The sequence below is a fragment of the Simochromis diagramma genome, unplaced genomic scaffold, assembly GCF_900408965.1.
Source record: "Simochromis diagramma unplaced genomic scaffold, fSimDia1.1 OVJJ01000381.1, whole genome shotgun sequence".
Classification (NCBI taxonomy): Eukaryota; Metazoa; Chordata; class Actinopteri; order Cichliformes; family Cichlidae; genus Simochromis; species Simochromis diagramma.
In genome coordinates this window covers 111850-124438 of record NW_024386737.1, presented here as the reverse complement: position 1 = coordinate 124438, position 12589 = coordinate 111850, and the positions used below count along the sequence as shown (strand labels likewise).

The window sequence follows — 12589 nt, the reverse complement described above, 5'->3', positions numbered from 1 at the left end:
AGTACACTGAAGTTGTAAATCAGAATAATTAACTGACAAAAAATATTTTTGTGCATATTGTGTCATCATTAAATATATGGCTCAATAAAATCTCATTTATTGTGACACAGACATGTGAAAAATAAAGTTTTCATAACATAATAAAAGAATAGCAGCCAAATGCTACTAATCAACTGCGTTTGATTGGCTGATAACCAGCCAGTGTGAGCATCTCTTAAAAACAACGAAAGTTTTGGCAGTTTGCTGGTCTGGAGCATTCAGGTGTGTTAACACAATGTCTCAGTCTCCTCAGGCGTGGATACCCAGTCAATTCCACCAAAGGTCAGGCTGTGCAATGCTCAGAGAAACTACAAAAACAAAACAAAGAGCTACATCTACAGTTAGCATGTTAAATGTTAAAGTTCATGACAGTACAATTAGAAAAAAACGGTGCCAGGAGAAAGTTTCTTCTCTTCAAAAAGTTCATGCCATTATGGCTTAAGCTTATAAAACTGCATCTGAACAAGCCAAAAGACTTCTGGAACAATGTCCTCTGGAGAGATGAGATCAAAGTGAAGATGCCTGGTCATAACAGAGAAAACTAAACATATCAGCACAAACACTTGATCGAAACTGTTGAGCACGGTGGTGGCGTAGTGATGAGTTGACCTTGTTGGAGACACAGGACCTTTACACCTTGCAGTCACTGAGTCAACCATGAACTCCTCTGCATACGAAAGTATTCTAGAGTCAAATGTGAGGCTAAATGTGGGGACAGTTAAAGTCTGACCCAAACTAGAACGTGCAACAGGACAATGATCCCTAAACACAGCAACAACGGCCGAAAAAGAAAAGAATCAAGGTGTTTCCTGTGATCCAGTCAAAGTCGAGACCTCAACTCAAATCCTGAGGCAGTTGTCAGCACACACCGCACACCCATTCTTCATAAAAGAATGAAGATAAAAACACTGTAAATAAACATTGAACGGCATTGCAAGATGGTTGCAAAGAGGAGTGGCAATAACAACAAAATAAAGAAAGCAATAACAATTGCTGACAAGGTGCTTCTAAAAGCCACTAAATCGTGGGGTGTTCTTAGCTTTTTGGATGCAATGAGTCCTGTGAAAACTTTTTTTTTTCTCACATTGCTGTATGAGAAAGCCACAATTTCTGCGAGTTAGATGAGAAGATGAATGCTGCTTTACTTTTTTGCACCCTAAGTCGTGCAGTTACACAGCAAAACGCTGACTAAAGGGAGGATAATAAGGTGATAACGTCAAGTTGTATTATTTATTGGTCTCCTGGAATACACCATGCACAGCAAAGGAACTATACTCTTATAAAAATGGAGCTTCCTGTTCAGAAAAAGTGTTACAAATTATTTCTAAATTTAATTTAATTTAAATGAGGATGTTCTGGGTTAGCTGGGAGCTGAGTCCAAACCGGCTACAGCACTGAATTAGAGAAAGGGAAGAAAATGGATGGACTTCCAGCAACTGTTAAAAGACTTTATGATATATAAAAGTTTAATTTGCTTGCTGCTGGTAGTGGGGAAACACATTTCTTCCTAGCAACCTGTAATTGTCACGTGGTTGCCGACCTGTCTCGCGGCCTGAGTCACCTGGGATTCAATAGTATCAAACTTCTGATCTAACTGATGGCAAAACAGTGATGTATATTTCCCCAAATGCTGGCAATTCTTTTAAAGAGCTTGTTTCTTTTATTTTTTATGATTGCTGGGAGGCAAAACTGTAAATATAAGCTTTGGTTATTGGCTGAAAGAAAAAGATTGCTGAGTGAAGTCGTGCATTCATTTCTTTCACTCCAAATTTAGTTCGCCGCCACCTACAAACAAACATTGTAAGTAAATCAGTTCAAACATTATTTTCACTCACCCATCCATCATGGCCATTATGTTTCCACAATATGTAGGAGGAAATGTATGTTTCTGTATAAAGGCCATATGGTGCTGCTGACTGCAGAAGGGCATATCAATCAGTGAAGTGTAATTTTGTGGCTGTGCTTAGCTAAAGGCAGCTGCGAGGCCTGCGAAAGCATGTTTTTGCTGACTATGAGCTCAGAAAAGCCCAGCATGACAGACTCATGTTCCCAGCAGCTGTTTTTTTCTGCGTTTTTTTTCTCTCTCCTAATGTACAGCTTTATGAACAACGGACCACGGTGAAGCTTGAGATGTAACAAGTGTGAAGCCGCGTTACTCATACAAAGCCGGGTAGACGGGCACTGACAGCAGCCACGCTGGTGCCGTCTCCTTCTTGTCAGTTTTTACCAGGTGTGCTGCCGTAGAAACCAGCTGTAATAACACCTGATCATTCAAGCTGGTCTGTCAGGCAGCAGGAGAGGGAGGAGCTCAATAATTTCACACATAAGAATCCGGCGATTCTGAAGAGTGTGACAGAATATAATGGGATTTGATGAATCACTTCACCCAGAAAAATAGCCTTGTACATTTGAAATGATTAAATGGAAGAATGAAGGAAAGAATATATTAATATTTAATAGCGGTGAGCCTATTTTGAAAAAGAACAAAGGTAGGGTTTCAAATGAGGCTACATTAGGAGATTTTACTGGGACTCTTAAACTTTCAGGGTGATGTGATAGAAAAATCCCACAATGGGTATTTTTGGAAAATGAAATAACAAAAATGGTTACCACATTTGTAATTACTGACAATGATGTTTTAAAACAAAGCAATCCAAATATCTGTTTGGATACAGCGCTGGTATTGACACCAGTGCTGGTATTGGTATCAGATCGATACTAACCCGATAGGATCAATATTTCTTTCTGTCCTCTAAGCTTAGTAAGTAAGCTCAGTCCTGTATTTACTTGGTATTGGACCAAAACTAAAATTTGCAGTATTGCTTAGCACTAAATAAAGGCACCCTGACAATTTTTATTCAAGCCTAGCAGTTCTTCTGTAGTCTTCTTCCAAGTTTAGCTCCTGTAAACTGTCAGTAGGAATGTGTAGGACTGTGTAGCATGTATGCATGAATGCATCTGAGTCCAAAGCAGCAACACCCAAGAGCTAAAAGATGGCACACTAGGGACAACAGGAGTTGGAGACCCAGGCATAACCACATGCATTTATTGCAACTGTGTGCCTTTGACATGGTTGCTTTGAAGATGGGTTAGGGTCCACAGCCACTCCCAGCCAGTTGTCATTGTCAAAGTGCCTTTGGCTCATCAAGGTGGAAATAAAACGACAACAAGATTCAGTCTGCTGTCCGTTTGAGATTGAGCGGAGTTAAGTTGGCAATTGCATGCAATCTGTTTGTGATAATGCAGCAGTTAACTGTGAAAAGTCAGCAACAATCTGCTGCTGTCTATGATTCACATTAACTAATACTTCCATTCCCAGTCCAGCCAGAACCTCATAGATTTAAAACAGAAATTAAGAAAAGTCATCCACAAATAGTGAGGTAGCTGCTGCAAAATGACCAAATCACTTTGCAACCCTGCGTTTATATAGGAATAACCAGAATGCAACAAGTTGGCAACTAGCTGAGTCGAGTAATCTATTGCAAAGAGATGCATCACAGACAAACTGTGTTGTTTATTCTAGGTTTTATATAAAAGATGGATATAGCCACCATTATGTGGTGTTGGCAGTCTCTCTGCATTTATCAACTGGATGGAAAGTATTTGTGAGACTGCAATCAGTTGGATTGCAGAGTCAAACTTGTGATTGAAAGTCTTCACCCAGAAGTTTAGGGTGTTGCACACTGAATCTCTGGGTAGCCAGCTGTGCAACTACTTACATTTGACCTCCAAACGGCTAAAAAGTAGCAAAACTAAATTCAGCCCAGTCAGCTGATCATATGGGCAGCCACTAATTTTTCCTTGTTACAGCAGTTTGCTGTCTTATTTTACTCTAGTGTGACTGAGCTTCAAAACAAGTTAGCTTCCATAGTCTCCCATGTTAAAAGCATAAAGATACACCTTGCTAACATAGCAAGCTTGCTAGCATTAGCTGATAACTCTACCTTCTCTTCCAAATTTGCTCACTAATGGCTCTAAACACAAACTAAACAAACAAACAAAAAAATGTAACCAAAAAGCTAAATTTGATAAGTGACATGATGGTGGCTTTATCCATCTTTTATATACAACCTAGAGTAAGTAACACGTTCATAAAAGCATTCCTCCAAAGCACTACTACTCAGTCAAAAACTCCACAGGGAACCCGTGGAGCATTTTAACAAAGAAAACAATGTATTAATTCAAGCGTTATTTCTTTGAGAACCCTGACAGCACATTATCTTCAGCCTTGGTTCTTGACTTTTTTTGTAAGCATTTTTCCGTCTCTCGTTGTTATGTATGCAGTCATTTTCTAGAAGATGACATCCACATTCTTAATCCCACATCCAAAGCTGTGATTAGCTTGGTTGTTACCGAGCCAAGGAACCAGCATTCAGACTTCTCCTTAATGGGAACAAAAGAGCTTAATCCAAGCCATGGAAATACACCCTCACCAAATGTACAGAATGCTTGCGGACAATTTTACCCCACGCTGTACTCATCATTTTTTTGAAATACTGGGAATAGATATATTTTTTGCGCTGTTAATACAAAGCAAAAGAGTAGTTGCACAAAACCAAAATATCACTGAGCCTCTTTGCACTTTTAATCTCATGAAAACATAAAAGAATGGAGTAGAAAGAGTTTCCTGCAAATGCTGAATCACATCTTTGCACCTAAACGTGCGATGCTTTCTGCTTCTGCACTGTGTGCAAGGTTACAGAGCTCATTACACACACATGCGGCGGTCGGCCTCATAGTTACATGGACACTTTCCCTCAGAGACGTGATCTGCTTACAGAGGAAACGGTTTCCTGTGCCCCTCCATTTTCCTTTTGGCCTTATGCCGTGATAGTATTCTGTTTTTGTTTTATTTTCTGCTCATTCCCCAGGCGCTAGGCAGGCCTGTCACATCCCCACCACAATCCAGGTGTAATAACGTGTGAACTGCACAACAAAACCGCTCAGACTCAGCCCCTGAGCGGCTTAGGGAACCCCGATACACCCTGCTACTGATAACACTGACAGCGACAGCCTGCCACAGCACATTCACGCACAATGTAAGCCTAACACACGCACACAGGCCGCAAACATTACATGTTTGTTTGCAGCACCCGTTTGGAGGCGTCTACTGAACCATAATTATTATAGTTCTAATATTATATAAGAATATAAAACAATCTCTCCTTTTTACCCTTTTAAATGTTTTCTCATATAATTTAAGTATCGTGTGTGACTTTGCCTCATATAGTAACACCTTTTTTTGTGCAACTGGCATTTAGCCAATCACAACCCAGCGCACAGCACAACATGTTTGCTGAAGTCACTTTTGAAATATTGATAATTTTGAAGCATCAAGTGCAGAAACTGTAGACACACTGTTGACCAAAATTATTAATATGCGTTTAATCTGGCTTCCATTTATAGCTGAATTTGTCCGTGCGAGAGCCGCTGCCAATGAAATGAAAAGGGAACAAACAAATAAAGACACGAGCACTGACAGCTGGACGAACGCAGTTAGTAAAGCCGCTCTCTGACGCGTTTCCTCGACTGTAACTGAAAACACGTTTTCATTTCCGATCAGCTTCAAAACTATTTAGCCCACAGCTTTACGTATGACGAAGCTCCAGTAACGCAAAGCAAGCAGATGTGTGAGCTAACTCAAAGCTACTGCATGGCCAACATTAATGCAAAGCAAACACTTAATTCTTACATAGTTACTTGGACAAAATGTGCTTAATGTTCTCTGCTCTGGTGAAGGGACTTCCATATTTGCTCAGTTAAAATGTTTTCCTGCTGTCATTGTGCAGTACTTGTGTGTGGGTTTTATAATGTTAGTCATTAAAGTGTCATTTTGAGTCTGAACTATTTTACTATCTGGGTTTTGGTCTTTTATCAACAGCGTGACCTGCAGTGTACCCCTAAAATATCACCTGTTATTAACATCTGATCTGTATCTGACACATCGTCTGGATGCTGACAGCCGACGCATACATTTACATATATTCCCGCAGCTTTTGTTGGCCTCTCTGTTGACCTTTCAGCTGATGCTATTTATTCAGAACGTGGTCACGCTGCGAGCCTCAGGTGTCACAATAATGATGTATTGATGATAACTGTGATATTTAAAAAATGAGGCATCCATAAATTAAAAATGCACGTGTCATGGATAACTGTGTTAATTGTCTCGGTCTGCCAAGCACTTTTACATTTTGATTTTGTGAATTTTTGATAAATCTTCTATAAATTCTGAAATCAGACCAGCTTTAAATACTGCAGTTACACCAAGCTAAGAACCAAAAGCAAAGTGCTCCTGACTGTTGTTGGCCTCATTTACATCCACAATTGCTGTGACTTATTTTACCTTTCCCTACAAGTTATTTGAACAGAAATCAAAAGCTGTTACAAGACATGCACTCATCTGTCACTACCTGTTCAACTAATCAGCCAGTTACATGGCAGCAACCCAATCCCAGTTTAGGTGTGTATACATGGTCAAAACAACCTGCTGACATTTAAAGTGATCATCAGAGTAGGGATGGGAAAATATCCCGTGAGCCATAGCTCTCTGGATGAAAATGTTTTGTTGCTTTGAGAGGTCAGTGAGTATTTAAGAGACTATTTAGAGCTAATACGAAGGCAACAGTGAGTCAAACGTTCTTCTGTGTACCTAGAGTATAATGAGGTATGCAGAAGAGCATTTCTAAATGCACAAAATGTTGAAGCTGGACAGCAGCAGAAGACCACACTGGGTGCCACTTCTGTCAGCTAAGAAACTAAGGCTACAATTCACACAGGTTCACCAAAACAAGCCAATAAAAGATTTGAACAACAGATCTTATCTGATGAGGATTGAGTTCTGCTGCTACATTTGAACAATAGGGTCAGAATTCAGCCTAAGCAACATAAAAGCCACAAGCAATCCCACCTTGTACCAGTGGTTCAGGCTGGTGGTGTAACGGTACATAGGATATTTTCTGGGACCCCTTAGTACCACTTGTGCATTGTTGGTAATGCCACAGCGTATGCTCTTCTACCACCTTGTTGAATTAGTTCCTCAAAGAGTTAAGAAAGATCTGAAGGCAAAAGAAGGTCCAACAACCTTGTCCGGGTATGTTAAAGTGTCCATTATTTCAAACTAGCAGACCTTCGTCAGAGCATCACACATACTGAACTCACTCCCAGCCAACAGTTAAGACTGAATGAGGAGTCTATACTACATTTTCTAAAGTCAGAAACCATGAAATTAAAAAATACTGTTGAACAAAAGCCTAATTGTTAAAAATCTGTCGCCACGAAGCTGACAGCTACCTTCAACATTTTCCGAGATTTGCTATCAAACTGTTATTAAACGGCTGACTTTGTACGTTTAAATATGCATGATGTGGACTGAGGTATCTCTGGGTTAAAAGAGAGTTGATTTTGCATTTTAAGCTTTCTCCTAAAATGAACGAAAGGAAATCAAGAAATTCCCTGGAGTCTCCCTGCTTCGTCTTGCTCCATTAATGTTGTATGAAAAAAAGACAAGACGATCCAACCTAAAAATACTCTTCTGCTCAGCTGGTAACGGGCATTTGAGGAGTCACTGTGAGCCACAAAGAACAGGTCCCCTGTTCTGTCACCGAGCATAGTTAATGACAAATAAAACCAGTGAAGTGTGTGAAGATCACTGACATCTGAAGCAGCTTCACAAAGACAGACAAGTTCGCTCAAAGTTACCGAAGTCTCTAAATTCCTACCCTTTGACAGTTTCTTGACAGCACCCCCATTGACAGCATTGTACAGTTATACTGTTGTATGGTTGGAGAAGCCCCTCTTTAAAATTCCACCTCTGTGGTTTTACCAATGGCCTGTTAAAGGTTAGGAGCAGAGGGGAATTCATGAATGAGAAAGTCAACATTACCATCATCCCAGACATCATTCACATGCGGCTGTTCAAGCATGAAGAGCTTCTGCTTATCAAAAGTCAACATTCATCCAATCTATTCACGCGTTTATCCCCCGTAGCCGATTCCGTTTATGATTAATGCTTACACGTGTTTAATCAGGCCTCATTGAAGCCACTTATTGAAATTCTGTCACTGTGAACTGCTCTTATTATCAGCTTTTTGTAGCAAGGAGCATCATTTTTAGGTTGGTTCGAGTCAGTGTTAAATACATGCAACTCAAAGAACGGATAAATAAATGTGATAAATCAAAAGTGGAATTATCACACACAATATTTTTTTACATCAGTTATTTCCTGTTTAACTTCTGCACCAACACACATATTTATTTTACTTTTGTTGTAAATGTTTTTTCCGCTTGTGTTTGAATGTACGCCACACTCGTCTTATTTCACGCAGATTCTAATATTAAACAAACTCTGGAGTTTCCTCCTTTTTTGTTACTTTATGCATTATTTGTGCAGGATTAAAGTACGCAGAATCTCTCGAGAGCATGGGAGTTGAATAAATCTGTATAAATAAATCATCAGTTGGTTCATGATAGTCAGTGTTCACTATTTGTAATGCTCCTTTCTGTGGTATCAAAACTGATTTGTGTGTGTGTTGTTCCTCCAAACCTCCAGACAGTAGCTTATGTATATAAGGAAGGGAATACTAAAGGAAAAAAATTTGAATTTCCAATAACCTTTCCTGCAATAGTATAGCAGATATGTTTATATATGTTTTACAGCAGTTTCCAGCCAATAACAGCGCCTCAAAATGTACTTGCATAAGTTGTTCCTAGGATTCTTTTTTTCCAGTAAACATGTCCAATATCATTGCAAGTATGCAATTTTGATCATCACTGCTAATGTTTTGCATGCAAGATCAGATGGAATCAGTTTGGAAGTGAGAGGGAATTTTTTCAAGACTGATATTGAAAAAGAAGCAAAAACTTTAAGCTGAGGAGAGAAAGGCATGGCACACTGTCCACCCCTGCTATAATTTGAGTAAATATATGAAATCAAAGGATTATTTATTCAAATAATCATTAAGGAAAATGTCCTTGGTATAAAATGAACATGTACCTATTGAGTACATTTTGTTTGGCCTTTTGGATCCCTCCTCCTGATGAAACACCAGGAGACACTGCATGCTTTCATGTGATGGTTACATGTGGAGGCAGCCTGTGGTTTATGTCCTAGAGTCTCAGACTGTCCACCAAACACCAGAAATGAACGGCGAACAGCAGACTAGCTCTTTAGGTCTGTGGTGATACATGCTGGAGGGCTAATGGAAGCTTTCCTGGTGCTCTGTGGACTCTGTCCCCCTGTGGCATCTTTTTGACGGGTACTAAAGCTGCTGCCTTGGACCTTCTGATTCCTGGATGATCCAAACTTTAATTCTGCAGAAAGCACAGGTGCATACCCTTTCTTGTTAGCTGAGTTAAATAATTTTCAAATCCAGGGCCAGTTCCTAATGAAGGGTAAGCTTTATATTTCTTTTGATAAGAAAAGCAGGTGGACAACTCCTCAAGTCTTAATGAAGTGGGTGAAATCCCTGCTTACTCAAACAGTGTGTCTAATGGATTTCCTCCTGCCAGCCTGTGCACTGGGACCGCCGGGCGACTGGAAGAAGTGATCAGAAACAATCTGCTCTGCTCTCACTTTAGAGTTGAACTGATTGCTGTTGACACAAAATGAAAAAAAATATCTAATTGAATCAGTGCTATCTCATGAGACTTCAACTGCACGGGCCTCGCAGAAAACACTGCATACTGAATATTATTAGACTTTTGAGTTTTCCGCAGCACTTTGCAGCAGGAAACAAAAATCAACACAAATGACATTTATTTTGTGTATTTATTCAACTTAGAGCTCAGAAAACAGATCTTGCGGTTACAGTGCATCGGCTCTCAGTCCAGGCTTTTAATTTACACCTTCAGGTCTGTGTTATGTAACTCTCTTAAGCAACTGTATGTGCTGATTGACAGCAATATTTGTGAGCCTAATGCACAGTGCAGCAATTTTGCAGTGAATGTGAGAACAGGTGAATAATAATAAAAGGCTGGGTTTTAATTGGTTTGACAGTCTCAGTAAAACACTCTGACTGAATGTGCTTATTTTCTTTTAAAACAGTGTTACTCTGAAGATGTTTAGTTTAAAGGAAAATCGCATGTCAGAGCATTTTGAATGAGTTCAGGTGGCACCATTACTTTACGAATAGATCTATGGTGACTTTTATAGCTGATCTAACAATTTGAAATGTTTTTCTCGCAGAGCAAGATGTCAAGGCTCATTTCGAGAGGCAAAAACTCGAGATGGCCAAAATCTCCAGTATGAACAAACAAAAAAAGCGTTAGCTGGGCAATACACTGGCTGCCTGTCCAGGTCCTTTCACCCTATAACTACTGGATAGGCTCCAACCCTTGTGAATCTGAATAAAGAGGAAAATGGACTGATGGTTGGACTCAATACGTCCATCAAGATTGAAAATTCCCTCCACAGGTCCCAGATCCAGAAGGATATGATTTCACGTTTCAAGTTTATTTGTGACATAACATGTCGAAACTGTTCCAAAAAGTCCCAGCTCTAGATCAGGATTGACTCCAAACTTTAATCACTTGTGAGTTGGGCTAAGCCTCATCTCTGCTAAAAAGTTTTCATGCCAATCCATATGCAACTTTTTAAGTGATCCTGTTTACAAACAAACAAGGCGGGGCCAGTCACATAACCTCCTTGGCAAATGTAAGAAGGATTTTAAATCGAGTCCTGATTTCCAAGACCTTCATAATTAGGTTATACACTCATAAATTTTAAAAAAAAACAACAACAACAATAACAACACAGCAAGCTAGCTGAGAAAAAATAAAAACATTGCACTGAGAGTGGAAGGACCAGGACGTTAATCGGGGTTTGACAGCATGTTTTTTGCCCCTCTGGGCTCCATCCGTCCATTTTCTTAACCGCTTATCCAAGTTGGGATCATGAAGATTATCCCAGCTATCATAGGGCCCAAGGCAGGGCACACCCTGGACAGGTCGCCAGTCCATCAGGGAGCTAACACAGAGAGACAGACAACCACACACTCTTACATCAACAGCCAATTTAGAATCCCCAAGCATGGTCTGTGGACTGTGGGAGGAAGCCGGAACAATCCAAACTGCACACAGAAAGGCCGGCTGACTGCGCAGCACCACTGTGCTGCCTGGAGTCCATTAGCAAGTTAATTCAACCGTGCTTGAATGAGATGACTGATAAAGGGTGTGGCATGGTAAACTGAAGCATTTTGAGCAGACTGACATGTATCAGATACAACCTTTCAAGTACTTACAACACATTATCTATATCTATTAGACATAGAAACTCTGGTGTGTTATATGAGGAATCAGTGCTGTAAAGCTCAACTTATCATGGATACAGTGATGTAATAATAAATTGGCACCGGGAAAGCTATGATCCAATACGACTAATTTGGGTTTTAATGCATTGTAAACTTACAATAAGAGCCATGTACTCAGTGCATTAAACTCCTTTGGCCAAGGCTGAATTATCAAGTAGCCTATGCAAAATTATCTCTATAAGCTGGCGTCTCAGGTAGGCGCTTGATGAATTTTTCATATGTTAAACAATAGTCTGGGCTTTGTTTCATTCATCATTACTCATTCATTAAAGAATCGACAAGCTTCAAGTGTCCTAGATCCCCATCAAGCACTTTGCATGTCCCCTGAGGAGCACTCTGTACAGAGTTTGGATATTTTAATCTTTTATTTTAAAAAATGTTTTCATAGATCCGAGTAAGTAAATAAGTCAGTGATATATAAAGTGCTGTAAATGTCCATTGCGCACAATAAAATTTAGAGGCTTCGGGGAAGACATGTACTCACGGGTGCCATCAAAACGAGTGGCGATAGTATCCAAAAAGGTGTTCTGTGGCGCGATCAGACCCCGCATCACGGGCATCCGGGAGCGGGTCGAGCCTCGTCTTTCCCGGCGCTCTGAGCCATGGCTCTCGCTGGCGGTTGACACGAAGCCCGGCAGAAACCTCGAGGATGCCCCCGGCGCTCCTCCTAACCCCTGGAGGAGGGCGCCGAGCCGAGAAACCCGGGACTCCACGGTCCAAAGCTGACCACCGACCACCGAGCAGGTGATCCGGGCTTATAGGAGGAGAGAGGAGCCGCTGGAGGCTACAGGGGTGAGGACGGAGGGATGAAGGGGGGATGGAAGGACCACGGCGCGGATGGTCACATTTACGCACGGATGTACTGCATAGCCATCCCTCTTTCCTCCTCCCCTTCCCGCTCGCTCTTTCTCTCTGCCTCTCTAACACAAACACTTTATTCCTTTCCAGACACTCTCCTCTCAGGCTAAATGACCATTTCCACTCACAGTTTTCTTTTTTTCACCCAATGTTTGCCCCTCTACCATCGCACCCCTCCCTGTTCCTCCTGTCTTTGAAATTCTATCAATCTGTCTTCACCTTCCCTGCTTTGATGTTCTGATGGAGTGTCTATTTAAAGCTGGTAAATTAAAGTGTCATATTGTCCTTACTGTTTACACTGCGTGATTAACTATTACCAGCATTGTCTGCCACGTTTCACACTTGAAGCTGCAACATTTGTCACTCAAAGAACAAATGAATAATTT

At 40.6% G+C, this 12589-nt stretch overlaps 1 protein-coding gene across 1 annotated transcript in view; it reads right to left on the bottom strand.

The window, feature by feature from the left end:
- Nucleotides 1-12295, bottom strand: part of LOC120715949 (potassium voltage-gated channel subfamily H member 3-like) — a 47509-nt gene extending 35214 nt beyond the window's left edge. The window contains exon 1 of the mRNA XM_040003289.1: nt 11830-12295. Within this exon, the coding sequence (XP_039859223.1) occupies nt 11830-11905 (76 nt within the window). The 5' untranslated portion in view covers nt 11906-12295. The remainder of the gene's footprint in view (nt 1-11829) is intronic.
- Nucleotides 12296-12589: the final 294 nt, after the last annotated feature.